The 22,393-nt window shown below is 40.2% G+C and overlaps 1 protein-coding gene across 2 annotated transcripts in view; it reads left to right on the forward strand.

The window, feature by feature from the left end:
* The first annotated feature begins 3,003 nt into the window (after nucleotides 1–3,003).
* Nucleotides 3,004–22,393, forward strand: part of SPAST (spastin) — a 61,063-nt gene continuing 41,673 nt past the window's right edge. The window contains exons 1-3 of one of the 2 annotated variants that reach the window (XM_082852063.1): nucleotides 3,004–3,606; nucleotides 19,918–20,004; nucleotides 21,991–22,074. In XM_082852063.1, coding sequence (XP_082708189.1) covers nucleotides 3,192–3,606; nucleotides 19,918–20,004; nucleotides 21,991–22,074 — 586 coding nt within the window. In that variant the 5' untranslated portion in view covers nucleotides 3,004–3,191. The remainder of the gene's footprint in view (nucleotides 3,607–19,917; nucleotides 20,005–21,990; nucleotides 22,075–22,393) is intronic. The other variant, XM_082852064.1, reaches the window with a different exon arrangement.

Genomic DNA, 22,393 nt, shown 5'->3' on the forward strand with positions numbered 1-22,393 from the left:
AGAAAAATGACCTGAGGATAACTGTGGTCTTGGTAAAGAGCAAAGAGTGCTCAGAAACTTGCCAATACTTTTTGTTGGATTATAGTATATATGTAGATGTGGGAGAACAATTCTTCAACAAATATCAAGTCACAACTTCATTCCAGGCACTGCCTACTACTACGTTATTATGTATTGATGACAGATGTGGAAGCTGAACTACAGATGTGAAGGCCAAGTCACTACTCCAAGTTCACAGCAAGTGGGGGAGCAGGGGTTTGAATGCAACCAGTCGGACTCTAGAGCCACTCTACTACTGGGCAGTGTCTTGGCTGAGTTAAAAAGTTAGTTACTTAAGGAAAAACAACAAAAAAAAGGCTGGCACCAAACTAAATACCCATTTAACAGTTGCAGTGAAAACAAATCAACAAGGAAGAAATTCAAACACTTAATATTGAGCAGAAAAATCAAATTAAGAAGAATAAATGCAGGGACTTCTCTGGTGGCGCGGTGGTTAAGAATCTGCCTTGCAATGCAGGGGACACGGGTTCGAGCCCTGGTCCGGGAAGATCCCACATGCCATGGGGCAACTAAGCCCGTGCGCCACAACTACTGAGCCTGTGCCCTAGAGCCCACGAGCCACAACTACTGATCCCATGTGCTGCAACTACTGAAGCCTGCGTGCCTAGAGCCCATGCTCTGCAACAAGAGAAGCCACTGCAATGAGAAGCCCGTGCGTAGCAGTGAAGACCCAACACAGCCAAAATAAATAAATAAATTAATTAAAAAAAAAAGAAGAATACATGCAGTATGATTATATTTGTGTAAGGTAAAAAACAGGCAACTATACAGCATATTTACATATGTTAATGTATAAACAAAACTAAAATGAAAAGAAAAAAATGATGAGTACAAAATTCAGAATAAATTTTCTGGAGGTCCAGTGGTTAAGACTCTGCACAGCCACTGAAAGGGTTACAGGTTCGATCCCTGGTCGGGGAACTAAGATCCCGCAGGCCGCGGGGGCGGGGCGGGGGGGGGTGGCCAAAAAAAAAAAAACCCCAAAATTTAGGATAGTGGCTTCCTCTAGAGGGGGAGAAAAGAGTTTGAGATTAGGGAGGGGCTCACAGAGTGCTTCAAGGAACTGGTTACATTAGTTTTTCTTAAAATAGATGCTGTTTATTTTATTATTTTTCTTTAAATTATATATATGTTATACAGTTGTTCCTTAGTTTCCTGGGGGTGCGGGGTAGGTTCCAGGAACCACCCCCACCCCCCCGCCCAATACCAAAAGCCAGGATGCTCAAGCCTGTTACATAAAATGACATAGTTTTTGCATATAACCTACTCACATCCTACCATACACTTGAAATCATCTCTAGATTACTTACAACACCTAATACAATGTAAATGCTATGTAAATAGCTGCAGGCCATGTGGCAAATTCAAGTTTTGCTTTTTGGAACTTTCTGGAATTTTTTTCCAAATATTTTCCATCTGCTGTTGGTTGAATTCGGATGCAGAACAACGGATACGGAGGGCCCATTGTATACATCTTGTTTACATGATATATGTATAAATCTAATAGATTTCACACAACAAAAAGTACCACAGGGTTCAAAAGAGGGTAGTTAGGAATTGAAATGAATCAGATGTGAAAGAGAGAAAGCATTTCAGAATGAGGAACTGGCCGAGGCACAGAGGCAGGAAAAGGGGTGGGGAACAGTAAGAGGGAAACAGGGAGTAAGTCATTTTTGCAATAGCCTACACTTGTAGGGGAGTAGTGGTGGGGAAAAGCTAGATAAAGTTGTGGCCAGAATGTGGAGAGTCTTGGAACCACTTGTAAACCTCACATTGTAAACAATGGGGTCTTTACTTCAATTAGTATTCCTTAGTTTTGGGCAACAAGAAACAAGAAACAATTACGGCTATTCCAAGTAAAAAGAGAAAGAGAAGAGAGAAAAAAAAGATAGGGAGATAGATAGTAGGAGAGAGAAAGAGAGAAGGAGGTAAGGAGAAAACAGAAGCAGAAAAATAGAGAAATAGACTGAACAGTTTTGGGATAGGTTATTAAGTAAGTGACCAGTCCAGGAACCTGGTAGTTCTGAGGATCTCAATGAAATAAACTGATAGAGCAGCTCTTTAGAACACTCAATTCTTACTACCTTCTACCCCAGTGTGTTTCCATCCAAGATTCCAGTTTCTAGGAGAGTATGGTTAACCTAGTGCTTCCACCTCTGTGATCTGGGAAGCAGGGTTCTGTGCTTGCAGCTCATGAGAATACAGGAAGCGAAGTCGAGTAGAATTTAAAAAAAAAAAAAAAAAAGGCCCAGTCTGAATTGCTCAGGAAGTATGGTATTACTGAGCAAAACCTAAGGATTCCCTTATTCAAACATTAGTTCTTCAGATTAGACATGTCAACACGTACTAATTTAATTAAATCTCTGGAACTGATGATTTCATCACAATGAGCTAACAGTTTCGTTTTCGGTGACCTTAAGTTTTTGTACGCCTCTACAACTGCTGTCCTCTCATAATAATTACTAAATTGGGACCCATTACTTCTGTGATGGAACTCAGATCAACCAGCCTTTGCGGAAGACCTGGCAGAAAATGCTGAAAGAAATATAAGAAAACTATGACACCGTAAGATGGCCGTGAGAAGTAGCCGAGCGATCCCAGGCTGCAGCGGTCCCTCCAGTGAGTTGATAGCCTAAGTTCCCTGCTAAAGAGCTCCCAGGGTCAGCGAAGTCGACTGAGCTACCGGTCCCTATGGCAGACGTAGGCCGAACTGCGCACTGGGAAATGTAGTTCCATGGGGAAGGGACGGAGTGGCGGGAGCCGCACACGCGCACTAAGAGCTCAGGGCAACAAAGACGGCGGCGTGTGCGCACGCGCCTGAGAAAGACTCGGGAGGGCGTGCGCGTACGCGTGCGCGCCCGGCCGCGGTTCTGAGCTACCGAGCGGCTGAGAGGACAGAGAGGGAGGGGCAGGAGCTACCGACCGCAGGAGGAGGAGAAGGGGTTGTGCTCCTGGCCGAGCAAGGAGAAAGGGGCGGGGCTGGAGAGCAGCGCGCCGGGGTGCCGAGCTCCTGGGACCGGCGGGCGCGTGGGGGTCTGTGGCCCTTGCCGTCCCAGTGGCCGCCGCCGTCGCTTGGCTGCCGTCGGTCTGCGGGAGGCGGGTTATGGCGGCGGCGGCAGTGGGAGCTGTGAATGAGTTCTCCGGGTGGACGAGGGAAGAAGAAAGGCTCCGGCGGCCCCAGCAGCCCGGTGCCTCCCAGGCCTCCGCCCCACTGCCTGGCCCCCTCCCGCCCCGCCCCAAGGCCGGCCCCTTCGCCCCAATCGCCGCATAAGCGAAACCTGTACTACTTCTCCTACCCGCTGTTCGTAGGCTTCGCGCTGCTGCGTTTGGTCGCCTTCCACCTGGGGCTCCTCTTCGTGTGGCTCTGCCAGCGCTTCTCCCGCGCCCTCATGGCCGCCAAGAGGAGCTCCGGGGCCGCGCCGGCGCCGGCCTCGGCCTCGCCCCCGGCGCCAGTGCCAGGCGGGGAGGCCGAGCGCGTCCGAGCCTTCCACAAGCAGGCCTTCGAGTATATCTCCGTTGCTTTGCGCATCGATGAGGACGAGAAAGGTAACTGGGGGCCTGGGGGGAGGGGGCGGCGGCGCCGGGAAGAAAGCGGTGGGGTCGACGAGGGAGGGCAACACCTGCGTCCCTTTCCTGCGGGAGCCGGCGGTGCTCCTCCGTAATTGATCTGCCCAGTGAGACTGCTTCCTCGGGTTAGACCCTCATCCTCCACGATTCTCGGTTAAACACCTCTCTTCTCTCAGGCACCCTAGCCGGTGACTTTGTTTCAGACACTAGCCTACACCTACACTTCTGCATGACCCAAGTCCCTATGAGACACCTAGACGTGCTGGTGACAGTGACAGTTGTCCTAGAGTGACCACACAGATCCTTTCTAGCGCTGTAAACAGTGAGTGGCTTCCTCTGAGCCAGGTTTTCCAAAAGGTTTTGATATCGAAGAAGCTGTGCCTTGTTATAGGCTTTTAGTGAAAGCAGAGTACTGTAGTGTCAGAAAAAAAGAACAAATGGTGACTCAGTTTTGAAAGGAACAGCTGCATATGATTACAGCTGAATTTGCACTATTTTTAAAAGTTTCATAACAGTCATTTTTATGAATGTAATGACTTCTAAGTATTTTTCAGTAAAGTTCTATTTTAGTATAAAACTTTTGCTCCTGGTTAATTTGATCTCATCTAAGTAAGTATTCCAAGGTAACCTCTAAATTTTTAAATTGAAATATTGAGTGAGGACTTCCCTTGTGGGGCAGTGGTTAAGAATCCGCCTGCCAACGCAGGGGACACGGGTTTGATCCCTGGTCCGGGAAGATCCCACATGCCGTGGAGCAACTAAGCCCATGCACCACAACTACTGAGCCTGCGCTCTAGAGCCTGCAAGCCACAACTACTGAAGCCTGCGTGCCTAGGGCTGGTGCTCCACAACAAAAGAAGCCACTGCAATGAGAAGGCTGCACTTGCAGCAATGAAGAAGACTCAATGCAGCCAAAAATAAATAAATAAAATTTAAGAAATTGAGTGAATAGGATTAATTTATAATACCATTTTACAATAAAATTTAAAGATTTCTATTTCTGAATGAAAGCAAGGGTACTACATCCTTCAGATTTCTTTTAAGCTAACGTTTTTTAGTCTTTCTATAGGCTAGGCACTGTGTGCTCTTAGCTTTACATGTGTTACCTGTTTAGTCCTCAGAGTTACCCTGTGAGGTGAAGGTACTGTTAGTATCAGCATTTTACAGATGAACAAACTGAGGTTCAAAAGATTAAAGCAGGTCATTCCAAACCTATGCTAATTGCTAATGCCAATTTTTTTTATGGAATTAGAAGGAGTCTTATAGCATTTTGAAAATCCCTCCTTTTGTCCCAACTCCAGTATGCTGAGATCTTCTTTTCCCTCTAACTACTCATTTTCATTGTCCATTAGTTTAAAAAAAAAAAAAAAATCTGCAGTTCATTTGTAGTGTCTCCACTAGCAACTCCAGAAACTGTTCTAGAATGTCGGTTTTGTTGAAACTTATTTCCTTTGTGAGGCCTTGGACTGAGAAGTAGGATATAAGGAAAGAGGCAGGTATTCATGGGTTTTGGAGTGTAAGGACAGAGTGGAGGTTAAGAACGTTGAAGAAAGGAGGCGTGGGGCTTCCCTGGTGGCGCAGTGGTTAAGAATCTGCCTGCCAATTCTGGGCACATGGGTTCAATCCCTGGCCTGGGAAGATCCCACAGGCTGTGGAGCAACTAAGCCCATGCGCCACAACTACTGAGCCTGCGCTCTAGAGCCCATGCTCTGCAACAAGAGAAGCCACGACAATGAGAAGCCTGCGCACCACAATGAAGAGTAGCCCCCACTTGCCTCAACTAGAGAAAGCCTACGCGCAGCAATGAAGACCTAATGCAGCCAAAAATAAAAACAAATAAATAAATAAATTTATTTAAAAAAAAAAGGAGGCACATTTAAGAAAAGAATACCGGGCTTCCCTGGTGGCGCGGTGGTTGAGAGTCCGCCTGCTGATGCAGGGGACACGGGTTCGTGCCCCAGTCTGGGACGATCCCATATGCCGCGGAGCAGCTGGGCCTGTGAGCCATGGCCGCTGAGCCTGCGCGTCCGGAGCCTGTGCTCCGCAATGGGAGAGGCCACAACAGTGAGAGGCCCGCGTACCGCAAAAAAAAAGAGAAAAAAATACCATATGTTTTGGGAGGGAAGTCTTTAATCGCTTCATTCTTTTTTTAATATATATTTAAAATAGTTATTTATTTATTTTTGGCTGCGTTGGGTCTTCGTTGCTGCCTGTGGGCTTTTTCTAGTTGTGGCGAGTGCGGGCTGCTGTTTGTTGAGGTGCACAGCTACAGGCTTCTCATTGCGGTGGCTTCTCTTGTTGCGGAGCACAGCCTCTAGGCGTGTGGGCTTCAGTAGTTTTGGCTTGCAGGCTCAGTAGTTGTGGTGCCCGGGCTTAGTTGCTCCACGGCATGTGGGATCTTCCCGGACCAGGGCTCAAACCCCTGTCCCCGGCATTGGCAGGCGGATTCTTAACCACTGCGCCACCAGGGAACTCCATGTTACTTCATTTTTTTATCTCTAAGGAGCATCCACGATCTCCTAGGGAGGATGAAGAAGCATACCATTATCTCTTCCTAGAGAAGCACTGTTTTATTGCACTATTTTATTATAATAGAGTCCTTTGAAGTTTACTAATCTAGGTCAAAAGTTGTTTTAGAATAGAGGGAATATATTTAAGGGTAGATCAATTCCAGTAAATACAAGGAAATTTTGTTAACACTGGGTGATGGGAGTTGGGAGGTAGCATAAGAGGTCAAGGAAAACTTAGGTATTAAAAAAAAGGATCCTGGACTCTTAGATTTAAAGAGAAATCAGTTCCATGTGAGGGATAAGTAATGGAAGTGGAATTCAGACCTTGGGTTTCATGCTGGTGACTTATCTTTGGGTATCACATATATACCTCTATCTATTATATTTAATTCCTCTTAAAATATTTACTGTAAATATTTTCAGCAATCTCTGTACCATGTATTTCACTCTCAGCTGATAATGTTTCTATTCAAAGGTTTTGCTTTATTTATACAGTTAGTTTATAAAGTGGACAGCAGAACAGGCAATGATAACTCTAGTTTGAATTCTACAACTGATGCATTATATGAGAAAATAAATTAGATCAAACCGAAACAAATTAGTTATATTAATTTTCCTTTGACAGTGAAGTAAAACTGAGTTTACGTTGTCGTGGTTCTCTTCTATCTCAAATTTTTCCTTTAGCATATTGAAAATTTTTTTACTTTACCTTTAATTCAGTGGTTGCCGGAGTTCACATTTGAAGTCTATTTGCCTCTCAGCCATCCTTGACAATACAGAACTTAATATCAGAAGAATTTTATTCTCCCTCTTTCCTACTGCATCAAAATACATACGAACAAATTGAAATGAATTGGATAGTGTTCAAAGGTTTCCTAACTCTGTAGTTAGCCCCAAACCATTAAGGGGCTAGTAATGTCATGCAGTCCCTTTCTGTTAAAAACTTGACCTAGCTTCTAAATATACTGAAAGCCACTTTATTTCATCAGGTGAAGTGGGCTATTTCAGACTGTAGTGATATTAGTTAATTGACACATTTGGTGCCTTCAAATAATAAGGGCCAAATTAAATCTTATTTTAACAAGGTAATACATAAATGTGGTTTATAAGGTGGCTGTTTATTTTGAATTTTATTCTTTTTTATGGCATACTCAACTTTGACACTGAATTTTCATAAAGGCCTAAATTTATCTGAAACCAAGCAATTTTTTACAAAAATAAATTTATTTTTTCTCTGCGTGTGGGCTTTCTCTAGTTGCGGCAAGCGGGGGCTACTCTTTGTTGCGGTGTGCGGGCTTCTCATTGCGGTGCCTTCTCTTGTTGCAGAGCACGGGCTCCAGGTGCGCGGTTTTCAGTAGTTGTGGCACATGGGCTCAGTAATTGTGCCTTGCGGGCTCTAGAGTGCAGGCTCAGTAGTTGTGGCGCACGGGCTTAGTTGCTCCACGCCATGTGGGATCTTCCTGGACCAGGGCTCGAACCCATGTCGCCTGTATTGGCAGGCGGATTCTTAACCACTGCGCCACCAGGGAAGCCCCTGTTTGTTTTATATGAAGCAGGTTCTCTGTCTTTTAATTCCAAGGGCCCCTTGGAATACTTGGGGGAGGAGAGAAGGTTGTAATAGTGGTTCTTTGGATTAACCAGAACATGACCTAACATGCTTTGGGTGGCTCCTGCTGATAGACAAGCCTGGGGTCTCCTGAGTAATACAGTGGTGCAGGTTCTTCAGGTGTGGCTGAGTTACCTCAAGTGTGTAGGACTTGACAGACAGTAAGGGCCCAGTGTATTGTATGAAAGAGAGAGAGCCAGTTTCTCAGGATAAGATAGGGCTGCAGCATCTGGCAGTATTGACAGTAAATATCAAAGATAGAAGTTATCTAAATAAAATCCTTTTTTATTTATTCCTAGTCAGTTTATATTTAAAATGGGAGGTTTTTAAAAAAATTAATTACCATGTACTATAATTTCATATAATCCAATGTAGTACTTTATTTAAAACACACAAAATACTTGCTTATCCACATCTATTTTCAGAAGGTGAAGCTAGAGATTAGAAATCAGAAGTATCAGATTTGGTATACTTTCTTTTATTCCTAAAAACTATTAGATACCATTTTGAAAGGATTGATTTCAGACAATTTTCTTGTGCCTAATTTCTGCTTTAAATGATTAGAACAAGGAAAGAATTATTCTGATGGATGGACATTCTGATAATATCATACTTTTCCCAGAGAATAACATTATTTTTTATTAAATAAACAATAAACACTTTATATTTCTCTTCAAGAATATTTAGTGGCATTTGCACTAAAGAGACAAAAAGGCAGCCACTTTTACGAACTTCATTCCTTGTTCTGTTTTTAGCTGATTTTTATTGCAGTTTATATTCTTCCTAGTACAGAATACAGTTGAACTGTATAAAACTCACCTGGTAACTAGATTCCTAAGATTATTGTTAGTCATCCTGATGACAATTAAGGGATAGTCAGTAAACGGATATTAAATTATTGAAGAAGGATCTTCCCTAACCCTTCCTGCCTCTTTTTCACTATCTTATTCTCTGTGCTCTACCCAATAGTAGTTGGATTTTTCAATTATGGCAAAGTGTAGATTCTCTACTTTTCTACTCGTTTTCCACTCTCTTGACCTGTATAAGATCAGTGAAGGTATTAATCAGTGACCTAGGCTTTTTTTCTCTTGCTTTGTGAATTATTAACAAATGCTCGTGCTAGGCATCCTATAGAATAAAACATCTTTGAGCACACTCACATCTCAGTGGTTCATTCTGGTAGTGAGGAAAGAAAAATGTCAAAATCCACAATTTTCTTGGAACTAGTAAGTGTTTTACAGCTATATAGGTATAGCATAGACGTTATACTTATTCACATATCTTTCTGTTCTTTTGCAGATATTTTATGTTGCAGTAGAGAGGGAGAGAATTAGTTTGTTGTTCTTAAGTGGATTTTGTCAGTTCCTTTCAGTGAGCTTTCACTAGAACACCCATCTATGGCTGAACAAGTGGGATTTATTACTTATTGTAACCAAGAGAACACACACCATGGGGAACCATGGTGTATCTCAGGAAAAGGCTAAAAAGAACTTATAGAATTTGGGCTTGTATTAGGTGATTTTAAGGAGGATTGAAGGAAGCAGGGTTTTGCTCTGGATTGGATGTTTTCAGGAATTGGGGATAATTCTGTGATTAAGTATCTTAAATCTAACCCACAAAGAGAGAAGACTAGAGTGAGGATGAAGCTGCAATTGGTTAAGAAGTAGTCATTAGCCCGAAGAGGGGGATGTTTGGTGTTTCATGGCTTGGCCAATGTTCACATTTTGTCTGTGTTTAGACATGATTGTAGAGTGGTCTCATTTTTGTCTTCATCCATCATGATCACAGAGTGACATTGTCTGATGTTGTTGTTCTGTGGAATTGTTTATACTCAGTAGAACACCAAGGCTTAGTTGTAATGTCAGGTCATTTCCTTGTTACACCAAGGCTTAGTTGACGGTACCAGCTCCTCGATGTCAGGGGCTGCTTTTCTTTATCTCAGGTTTGAGAGTCTAATTTTATCCTTTTTAAATTGCAGTGCCTCTTATCCAAATTGACATTTGAATTCTGGCTCCACAGGATCTTGGACAAGTTACTTATTATTAGACTGAGATAATGTTTGTAAAATACTTAGTGTCTGCACATAGTAGGTCCTCAGAAAATGGGAACTATTGTTATTTATTTATTTTACAAACTTTTAAAAAATTTTATTTAATTAATTTACTTATTTTTGGCTGTGCTGTGTCTTCGTTGCTGTGCACGGGCTTTCTCTAGTTGTGGCGAGTGGGGGCTACTCTTCGTTGGGGGCTACTCTTCGTTGCGGTGCATGGGCTTCTCATTGCGGTGGCTTCTTGTTGTGGAGCACGGGCTCTAGACGCATGGGCTTCAGTAGTTGTGGCACGAGAGCTGAGTGGTTGTGGCTCACAGGCTCTAGAGCACAGGCTCAGTAGTTGTGGTGCACGGGCTTAGTTGCTCCGCAGCATGTGGGATCTTCCTGGACCAGGGCTCGAACCCATGGCCCCTGCATTGGCAGGCGGATGCTTTTTTTTTTAAGATGTTGGGGGTAGGAGTTTATTAATTAATTAATTTATTTTTGCTGTGTTGGGTCTTCGTTTCTGTGCCAGGGCTTTTTCTAGTTGTGGCAAGCGGGGACCACTCTTCTTCGCAGTGCGTGGGCCTCTCACTATCGTGGGCTCTCTTGTTGCAGAGCACAGGCTCCAGACGCGCAGGCTCAGTAGTTGTGGCTCACGGGCCCAGTTGCTCTGTGGCACGTGGGATCCTCCCAGACCAGGGCTCGAACCCATGTGCCCTGCATTAGCAGGCAGATTCTCAACCACTGCATCACCAGGGAAGCCCTGGCAGGCGGATTCTTAACCACTGTGCCACCAGGGAAGTCCCAAACTATTGTTATTAATTTTACAGTTCTTTTAAGGTTAACAGCCTCTAGAGGTTATGTTAGAACATTGTTAAACCTTGATACCTAGTTTTTACTACTCTTTTTATGAAACAGCAGCAGTCTAAATGAGATTTGAGGAAGAAGGCGTATTATCTGAAGAGTGATATAAAAATATTTTTGCTAATTGTGACCCTTTGTTCAGTAAAAACAGATGGAAGTCTCCCCTTAGCGTCGCTTAGTATCCTAGCTTTTTATTACAAAAGAGATGAAATGATTTTTTATTCTCATGTATGTACTCGTATATGAATGCAAGCTCTTTTTTTTTTTTTTTTTTTTTTGCGGTACACGGGCCTCTCACTGTTGTGGCCTCTCCCGTTGCGGAGCACAGACTCTGGACGCGCAGGCTCAGTGACCATGGCTCACTGGCCCAGCTGCTCCCGCGGCATGTGGGATCCTCCCGGACCAGGGCACAAACCCGTGTCCCCTGCATCGGCAGGCGGACTCTCAACCACTGCGCCACCAGGGAAGCCCTGAATGCAAGCTCTTGATAGAGAATTGGAAAATACCAAAAATGCACAGAAGAAAATTAAAATTACCTACCATCCATAGTAAATTAAAAAAGACTTAAAGAAGACAAATTGATTGAAATTCTTAAGGTTTAAAGAAAATGTCCAAAACTGTAATGATTCCTTTACATGGGATTCAAAACCTTTCCAATTAAATGGGAAAAAATAAATCTTAACTTCAGAAATAAACCTTGATGGTTGAACATGAAAGCAAATATGGCCTTTTTTTGCTGAATTAAAACAGAGTAGAAAGGATCCTTTCTGTGATAGTGAACTATGAGAGAATTAATCAGGGGGCTGTTAGTCTGATGCTTCATGGTCTCTGTGGTTTATTGTGGATTAGCACACATTAAAATGTACTGTAAGATTTTTAAAGATACCCGTTATTCCGCTAATGTGACACTTGCAAGTTGCTAGCAAAAAATTGTGTAGGAAAATGGATGTACTTACTCCCTGGAATTGTTTGTAGAATGATGCTTAAGAAGGACTAAATAGATAAGTTAAAAGCAGTGGGCTTTATGAGCTAAAATACAACAGTGCATAGAGTTCCGGAGTAGAAGGATTTATATTTATTAACAAATTTACTAAGTATGATAAAGGTAATTTTTTACATATCTCTTTATTAAAGTATTATCCCATGCCCTATTTCATTTGATCTTTGCTACAACTCATGAGGTAAAAGAAATGTCATCTTGTTTTTAGGTAAGGAGACTAAAGCTCAGAGAAACTGCCAGACTTTGTCAAAGTCATACAGCTATTAAATGATGGAGAAAGACTTAAATCTCTGTCTTCTAACTCACATACTTGCAAACTGACATCCTACCTCGCTACCCAAACTACTCACGTTTTGACCCTTCTTGTGGCAATCTGGGTACCACTAACATGTGAGTGAAAAGCTTCAGTTGATGATTCACAAATTAGTCTGCTATTCTTTTTTTTTTTAAACAGAATGTAGATTTACCTTTTAAAAAATTAATTAATTAATTTGGCTGTGTTGGGTCTTAGCTGCAGCACACGGGGTCTTCATTGTGAGATCTTTTGTTTCACGCATGGGCTCTTTGTTGTGGCGTGCAGGCTTCTCTGGTTGTGGTGCGTGGGCTCAGTAGTTGCGCGTGTGGGCTTAGTTGCCATGCGGCATGTGGGATTTTAGTTCCCTGACCAGCGATTGAACCTGTGTCCCCTGCACTGGAAGGCGGATTCTTAACCACTGGACCACCAGGGAAGTCCCTCCACTATTATTATCTTCATTTAAAGATGGATAACATCAGTATTTTTGTTGCTTGTACAGTAACACAACTCTAAAATAATGCACAAATATAGAAAGTGAAAATCTTCTGTAATCTTATCCTTAGGGAGATGATTACTGATGAGTTTCCTGATTTTCTCTAGTTACATAAACGTAAATATTCATTAGAGGAAAAGAACCATGTTACATAGAAACTGATCTAACCTTTTTCACTTAATGTATGGGGACTCACTTACCGTTTCAATATATTTAATCTTCCTCCTCTATTTTTTTCAGTTTTTAAGTACACTTTTATTAAAGCATACATAAAGTGCACAGTTAGTGTGTTGCTTAATGAATTATTAAACTGAGCACAGCAGTTTGAAACCCCACCAGGTCAAGAAATAGAATATTACTCCAGAAGCCTGCCTTTCTCATCCTCCCTTCTGCTCACTACCTTTCCCCCACCCTTCACAAAGGTATCTTCAATTCCTAACTTCTTACACCATAAATCACCTTTGCCTGATCTTGAGCTTTATCCGTGAAATCATACAGTATGTGTTCTTTTTATGTATGGCTCCTTTTGCTCAACATTATGCTTGTCAGATTAATCCTTGAGGTTACTTGTGGCAGTAATTGTTCATTTTCATTGCTGTATACCAGGGAGCAGCAAACTGCCTATACTGGGTCATTTAGTAATTTTTTTTTTATTGTAGTAAAAGATAGATAACAAAATTTGCCATTTTAGTCAATTAAAGTCTGCAAATCATTGGCATTAAATACATTCACAGTACTGTGTAACCATCACCACTATCCATTTCTAGAGCTTTTCATCATCCCAAACAGCAACTCTGCATCCATTAAACAATAACTCCCCATTTCCTCTTCTCCATACTCCCTTCCTCCCAGTCCCTGATTAACCTCTGTTCTGCTTTCTGTCTCTATGAATTTGCATATTCTGGGTACCTCATATAAGTGGAATCATACAATGTCTGTCCTTTTGTGTCTGACATTTCACTTAGCATTTCAATGTTTATCAGCCTTGTAGCATATAACAGATTTCATCCTTTTTTGAGGCTGAATAATATTCCATTGTATGTATATACCACATTTTGTTTATCCCTTCATCTGTTGATGGATATTTGGGTTGTTTCCATCTGTTGTTAATAATGCTACTATAAACATTGGTGTACAAGTCTCTGAGTTCCTTTTCAATACTTTTGAGTATCCACCTAGGAATAGAATTGCTGGATCATAAGGTAATTATTATGTTTAATTTTTTGAGTGACTGCCAAACTGCTTTCCACAGCAGCTTTGCATTTTTTAAGCATATTTTAAAAAATTAATTATTTTCTTTAATCTTTGGCTGCGTTGGGTCTTCATTACCGCAAGTGTGCTTTCTCTACTTGCGGTGAGCGGGGGCTACTCTTTGTTGCGGTATGTGGGCTTCTCATTGAGGTGGCTTCTTTTGTTCCGGAGCACGGGCTGTAGGCACATGGGCTTCAGTAGTTGTGGCTCACAGGCTCTAGAGCGCAGGCTCAGTGTTTGTGGCTCAAGGGCTTAGTTGCTCTGCGGCATGTGGGATCTTCCCGGACCGGGGCTCAAACCTGTGTCACCTGCATTGACAGGTGGATTCTTAACCACTGCACCACCAGGGAAGTCCCCAGCTTTGCATTTTTACATTCCCAGCACCAGTGCACAAGGGTTTCTAATTTCTTCATGTTTGTTAGTTTCAAGATTTGCTTGTTTTATTTTTATTTATATTTATTTATTTTTACTTTATTTTTTCGTCTTTTGGCCACACCACGCGGCATGTGGGATCCTAGTTCCCCAACCAGGGATCGAACCCGAGGCCCCTGCATTGGAAGTGTGGAGTCTTAACCACTGGACCGCCAGGGAAGTCTTTGTCTTTTTAAATAATGGCCATATGTGAAGTGGTATTGCATCATGGTTTTGATTTGCATTTCACTAATGACTTATGATATCAAGCATCTTTTCATGTGCTTATTGGCCATTTGCATATCTTCTTTGGAAAAATGTCTATTCAAGTCCTTTGCCCATTTTTGCATTCTCTTGGTTTTTTGTTGAACCATTTAATAAATATTTCTCTTTTTTTGGAATTTTGAATTTTATTTTATTTATTTGTTTATGCAGCAGGTTCTTATTAGTTATCTATTTTATACATATTAGTGTATATATTTAATAATTATTTCAAGTGCTCTTTCAAAACTATTCAACACTCTCATATAGGGGGTGTGATCCGGTAAAGCTTTATATACAAAAACAGGCAGCTGACTCTATTTGGCTCTTGGGCTGTTGTTGGTCCTAGATTATATAGTTCACTTGTAGTTCACATTATTGGCTATTAATTTTAACTACCACTACAACCATTGTAAGTTTCTGCCATCCCAATCTTCTCTTGATTTGATGTAGTCTGTTGGTTGAGTTTGAATGTTGTTGGGGCCCATATAGGAAAGAGGGAAATGTGTAAGGGAAACTAAGAACTGTTCAAGTATCATGAAGGCCTTTTGTGTGCTGGACGCCATTGTAAGGTTTGATTTTTCTGCCATAATTTAGTCAAAAGGGGGAATTCCCTGACGGTCCAGTGTCAGGACTTGGCGCTCTCACTGCCAGGGCCTGGGTTCAATCCCTGATCGGGGAACTAAGATCCCACAAGCTGCATGGCATGGCCAAAAGTTAAAAAAAAATTTAGTCAGAAGGATGATCACGTAGGAGCTTATGGGCTTGTAGTTTCCCCTAATTTAGGGGACTGAAGTGATTTGAGTGTGGGTGTCAGCCCTTGTACAGGCTGGCCTAGTTCATAACTCTTCAGTGATGCAGGGTCCCAACCAAAATCTTGGAATCATTGCCGCTTATTCTCCTTGGCATGCCCTGGAATTCATTTTTTGTCAGCTTAGTCCCATGAGTCTGCTGAAAGCTCTGCTTAGTTTCTTGGTCACATTTGCATTCAGAATTGACAATTGTTTCAAGCAAAAAAGTGCCCCAAGTCATAAGTTCACCTCTGTTGGCTCTTCTCTTTTCCATATTTTGGTAATTTTTTAAAACAGCCATCCTAATGGGTGTGAAATGTCCCCTCCTTCCAAATTTTAGTAATTTTCATACTGTTTTGAAAATTCTCTGATCCCTTCAAACAGATGTTTTAAAAATATTTTTCTAGTTTTTCTCTTCTAATCTTACTCTTGTAATCAAAATTTTAGTTCTGGTATTATAATTCAAGTCACAACAAATGTTCTTATACATAAATGTTGGAGTATTGCACTCTTACAGCATCAGATTTATTGAGGTATAATTTACATAAAGTTTACCCTATTTAGGGATCTATAGTTCAGTGAGTTATGACAAAGAGCTGTGTAAACCATCACCACACTCAATATATTGAATGTTTTATCACCCCAAAATCTCCCTTGTGCCTCTTTGTAGTCCGTCCCTTTGCCTCCCCCTTAGCCTCTGGCAATCACTAATCTGATTCGTCCCTCTAGTTTTGTCTTCACTGAATGTCATGTAAATGGCATTATATAGTGTGTAGCCTCTTGTGTCTGGCTTTTTTCACTTAGCATGTTTTTGAGATTCATCTATGTTCCTACATGTATCAGTATTTTGTTCTTTTTATTGCTGAGTAGTAGTCTATGTATGGTTGTATCACAATTTGTTAATATGTTCACTAAATGATGGACATCTGGGTTGTTTCCAGTTTTTAGCTCTTATGAATAAAGCTGGTAAACATTCATGTACAGGTCTTTGATGTTTTTATTTCTTAGGGTAAATACATAGAAGAAGGGCTGGTCATGTGGTAAGTATATGTTAATGTCATGAGGAACTACCGAAGTCTTCCAAAATGGCTGTATCATTTTGTAGTCACACCTGCAAATGTGACTTGTAACTTTTTTCCATTCAAAATTAAAATCTTGGAGTTTTAATTTGTAGTTCCCTAACAGCTAATGATGTTGAACATCTTTTCTTGTGTTTATTTGCCATGTATGTCTCTTCTTTGGTAAAGTGTATGTTTTGATCTTTTGCACACTATTTTTAAATGACTTTTTAAAATATCATTGTAAGAGTTCTCTATATATTCTGCTTACAAGACGTTTATTAGACATATCGTTTTGCAAATATTCTCTCCCAGTCAATCTGTGGCCTGTCTTTACATTGTCGGATCCATCTTTTGAAGAGCAGGATCTTTTAATTTTTATGAAGTCTGGCTTATCAGTTTTTTACTCTTTTTAAAAAATTTATTTATTTATTTATTTTTGGCTGTGTTGGGTCTTTGTTGCTGCGTGCAGGCTTTCTCTAGTTGCGGTGAGCGGGGGCTACTCTTTGATGTGGTGCATGGGCTTCTCATTGCGGTGCCTTCTCTTGTTGTGGAGCACGGGTTCTAGGCGGGTGGACGTCAGTAGTTGTGGCTCACGGGCTCAGTAGTTGTGGCTCACAGGCTCTGGAGTGCATGCTCCGTAGTTGTGGTGCACAGGCTTAGTTGCTCCGTGGCATGTGGGATCTTCCCAGACCAGGGCTCGAACCCCTGTCCCCTGCATTAGCAGGTGGATTCTTAATCACTGCGCCACCAGGGAAGTCCCACTTTTTTCCTCTTAAGGTTTGTGATTTTTATGTTCTAAGGAGTGTCTGCCTAAGCCAAGATCACAAAGAATTTTGTCTATGTTTTCTTCTGTAAATTTTATATTTTTAGGTTTTACATTTAGGTCTGTGATCCATTTCAAGTTAATTTTTGTATGTCACGTGAAGTTTTTTTGTGTATGGGTGTCCGTTATTCCAGTGTCATTTTTTGAAAAAGCTGTTCTTTCTCCATTGAATTACCTTGTCATCTTTGTCAAAGTCAAATCAATGATATATGTGGGGTCTATTTCTGGACTTCTGTTCCATTGATTTTTTTTTTTTTTTTTTGTGGTATGCGGGCCTCTCACTGCTGTGGCCCCTCCCGCTGTGGAGCACAGGCCCCGGACGCGCAGGACCAGCAGCCACGGCCCACAGGCCCAGCCGCTCCGTGGCATGTGGGATCTTCCCAGACCGGGGCATGAACCTGTGTCCCCTGCATCGGCAGGAGGACTCCCAACCACTGCACCACCAGGGAAGCCCTGGTATTTTTTTTAAATTTTCTTTCTTTTTTGTTTTTGGCTACGTCGGGTCTTAGTTGTGGCATGCAGGATCTTCGTTGAGGCATGTGGGATCTTTCATTGTGGCGCTCAGACTTCTTTCTAGTTGTGGCGTGTGGGTTTTTTTCTCTCTCTAGTTGTGGCACGTGGACTCCAGGGCGCATGGGCTCTGTAGTTTGTGGCACGCGGGCTCTCTTGTTGAGGTGCGTGAGCTCAGTAGTTGTGGTGTGCAGGCTTAGTTGCCCTGCAGCATGTGGGATCTTAGTTCCCTAACCAGGGATCAAACCCACATCTCCTGCATTGGACGGCAGATTCTTTACCACTGGACCACCAGGAAAGTCCCTCTGTTCCATCGATTTATATGTCTATCCTTTCTCTGGTGGTCTTGTACTTTTAGGTAAGAAATATCTGTGCATTTTCTACTGTCACACTGACTTAACGAGATTCAAATAATGCAGTAAATCAACTTCCTGTTACCAACCGAATGTTAGGTAGTAGAGTAATTATTGAGCATGTGATTTTATTTGTAATCAGTCATTTCACTTGCCTCCCTGTAATGTGGTAAAACGCCTTAAAAGATTTTGTTCAGATGTTGCCAGTGAGAACTGTCATACACTGCTGTTAGGAGTATAAATTGGCACAAGCACTCTCAAAAAGCATTTTGTTGATTTCTGGTAAATGGAGAATATGTGATGAACTATGACTCATCAATTCTACTTCTTAAGCATATACTCAAAAGAAACTGGCACATGTACATAGGGGGACAGGTACAAGAATGTTTATTGCAACTATTTGAAATATTGAAAAACTGGAAACAACCTATATATCTTTTAATAGGAGATAGTTGAATAAATTGTAGGATGGTGTAGGATACTATACAGAGTCGAAATGAATGAACTAATCTCTGTATAGCAACATAGATCTAAAAAGCAATGTAAATTTTTAAAATAAAATGATATCAATAAAGTAGGAACAATAGAAAAATATATACAAGTAAGGTAGACACTCAACTCATGATAGTGGTTTCTGGGAAGGAAAGGAGCATGAGAATGGGAAGAGGCACAAAAAAGGAACTTCTGTTGTATCTGTTAAGTTGCAGTTCATTTTTAAAATTTTTAAGTAAATATGATATTGTTATCAATATTCCCACCACACAGAATGCAAATGCTATTTTACTGTTTTCTGTAATTTACCCCTTTTTTAAAATTAAAAAACCAAAAATACATGTAAACATATTTTCTTCATAAAAAACTAGAAGGTAAGCATCCAAATAGTTTGAATTGACTTACAACAGATTCTTAATAATTTCTTCATGTGTCATTATCCAGTACTTATTGAGCACTTACTCTGGATCAGACACTGTGTAAAATACTAATGGCATTTTATATGGGTAATAAGTAAGAAATTACCCTGTCCAAGGGGCTAAATCTAGTTAGTGATTTATTTTGGGGGTGGAGGAAGGTAGGTAGGAGGTACACACTCATAAGGGGACAGTATTTCTTAGTTGTTGTGTGGTGTTTATAATAAGACTTCATCTATTCTGTGTTATCAAGAGAGTCATGATATTTTATTGATTTTGAAATTTCAAATTAAAGAATGGCATGGGGATTTTTGTTTGATTAAATAGGGACATGAGTAGGGAAAAATGAAAAACAGTTCTTATGCATGATTTCCACCTTTGCTTTACTGTATCTCTATATTAGCCACTTATGAGGCTTTGCAGAGTCTAAGGACTAAGAAACTAATTTTTAAAAACAATGAAATTTGCATATAATTGTTAACACTTTAAAGAAGTATCCTACACATATTTTGATTATGCTGAATTTTTAGGTCCTTTTGAAGATTAATTTTGGATCAAGGATAAATGTTGTCATGTTTCAAAGAAAATAGAAATGTGTTACTTAATGGCCACACTTGTAATCTCATATACCAGTTCTCATGGTGCAATCATTTATGAAATAAAAGCTAACTCTGAAAGGAGCACCCATGAACATATTACATCATATTTGACTACAGTTAGATTAAACAATGCTTTTTTCCTCATTATTATTGAAATCGTATTTATTTTTCCTAATAGTATATATTTTTAAAACCATTTATTTAAAATAAAATCTTGAATATTTATTTCTCTAATATAACATTTCAGTAGTTATAAGCATCAATACCATGAGATGATAAACAAATAAAGAATCACAGCTCTAAAATTTTGAGAAACGTTGACGTCTATATCTCCCTCTTGCAGAGCCACATATACATTAAGATGCTAAAGTCCTAAGAAGTCACAGAGTAACAGTTTTCAGACTTGTTTGATCACAACTCTTTTTTTCATGTATCTCCTAATAAGAGCATGCTTTGGAAAATGTTTAGTGTATTCTTAGGGTATACTTGTGATTTATACAAATAATTATTTCTATTTTAAAGTAGGACAAAAGGAGCAAGCTGTGGAATGGTATAAGAAAGGTATTGAAGAACTAGAAAAAGGAATAGCTGTCGTAGTTACAGGACAAGGTAAGGTTATATTTACGTTTGTTTAGTAGCATCCGAAATTGTGTTCACATGATTGTCCTGATTTCAGATCCTTTTATCTTAATAAAGGTATTTAACAGATTTTTTAATGTTCTTGTTAAAGTTAATGCTTTATTACCTATGCTAAAAATGAAGTGTAACCAGGTATGTTCAAACTTGATTATTGTATTACTTGTGTCCTCCTTGGAACCGCTGTTCATATGTTAACCCTATTTTTAAACCTGTTTTTGAAACCTCATCCTTTCCTCATTGTCGAGGCAGGCAAGGAGTGGTTATTTCACAGACTCCCTTTTACACTGTGGGTAATGCTTGACTGCATGTTAAAATATGAGCTGTAATGTCTGACTTTGATTCACACATGGCTTTTTAAAACCAAAAAATTATTTCTCATCTTTACTTTCCTGTCACATCAAATTAAAAATTAGTCTAAGGACTTCCCTGGTGGCACAGTGGTTAAGAATCCACCTGCCAATGCAGGGGACACAGGTTCAATCCCTGGTCCAGGAAGATCCCACATGCCATGGAGCAACTAAGCCTGTGTGCCACAACTAGTGAGCCTGCGCTCTAGAGCCCACAAGCCACAACTACTGAGCCTGCGTGCCACAACTACTGAAGCCCATGCTCCGCAACAAGAGAAGCCATCGCAATGAGAAGCCAGCACACTACAACTAGAGAAAGCCTGCGTGCAGCAACGAAGACCTAACGCAGCCAAAAAAAAAAATCAGAGTCTTAACATTACCTTTAAATATGTAGACAACATTTCTTGCACACATACTATGTGCCCAAGCATCATTGTATGTGCTTCATACGTATTATCTCTTTTAATTTCACCACAACCCTACACTCTAAAGCTGCTACCGTTATCCTTATTTTTCGGATGAAAAACCTTAAGTGCAAAGAAATTAAGTAACTTGCGTGAGGTCTCATAGGCAGGAAGTGGTAGAGTCAGGATTTGAACCCAGGCAGTCTGACTTCAGAGCCTGAATTCTTAAATACTATGCTGTGAATAGTGGTATACCACTATTATATGAGTAAAGTACTTCAGCTTATCATAGCTAAAATAAATTCAGAAGCAAAAATTACAATGTGTGGGCTGAGAATCTTAGCCTTATGGATCAGTCCACCCAGTGGATATTTTATCTGGTTGGCTGATTCTATAACTTATATCAGCTAATCTCCAGTAACTATAATGTGTCAAATATTTACCTTTTTCTGTAATCTCTCCTTTTTATTTTGACTGTTTCTCTAGCTACTGGTCTCCTGTATAAAAGAGAGCAGAATAGAACAAGTAAATATGGAAGATTGGGTCTTGGAGACTTTTCATGAGTTTATGAGCATGACTTTATGAATTATGTACAAAATATATTCGCTGTTCTTTGCCAAATGCATAGAAGAAGAGTTAGAAGAAAATGAGTTGCTTGTAAGAAAAATAGTATTTCATTGAATCAAAAATGCCTTCAACTGTACCAAGAGAAAAAACAATGTCAATTAAACGATGACACATCCTCTTCTTATCACATAGAATTTGAATTTTAACCTTATTGAATATGCTATCTTAATCTTATTTAGACATAGCTATAACAGAAGTATTAGTATCTATGACCAAATTTTTGTATGCAGAGGAAGTGACAGACTATGTTATGACTGCAGCCTGGCTGATAGCATTAGTAGGTTGGCACAGGTTTTAAAACACTTCCCAATTTCAAAGAGTTTTAAATATAGGGGGAAAAATATATCTCAAAACCCGTAAAATTCATGAAATACCACAATAGGTCTGAAACCATCATAAGGAACTATAACTGATTTTTTTAAGATATTATTTGAAACTGATATTTTGTTAATTTCATAGTCTTTTTATAAAGACTATGACTCCCCATGAGATTAGTTGGTATGATAAAATTTATCTTGAAGCAGCATTAGTAGGTAAATGTAGATATTTTAATTATTTTTTTCTGCTTTTTCTTTCAGGTGAACAGTGTGAAAGAGCTAGACGCCTTCAAGCTAAAATGATGACTAATTTGGTTATGGCCAAGGACCGTTTACAACTATTAGGTATCAATTAATGAATTGTATAACTGGAATGAGATGTATTTAAAATCTTAAAATTTAAGATTTAAAATCTTAAAAGTTTAATGAAACTTTAAATGCAGATGGAAATCAGTGAACTTGAAAATGTGTTCTAGGCTTTCTTTTAACTTCTGAAAATTTCTAACGTATACAAAACAGAAGAGTTTATTGAACTAATTATCCATCACTCAGCTTTGGTAATTATCAACTCATTGTCGGTCTTGATTTAAGACTGGCAAACTATAACCTATGGACTAAACCCAGTTCACTGCCTGTTTTTGTAAGTTGGCACAAAGCTACTCTC

The sequence above is a fragment of the Leucopleurus acutus genome, assembly GCF_964270905.1.
Source record: "Leucopleurus acutus genome assembly, chromosome: 12".
NCBI lineage: Eukaryota > Metazoa > Chordata > Mammalia > Artiodactyla > Delphinidae > Leucopleurus > Leucopleurus acutus.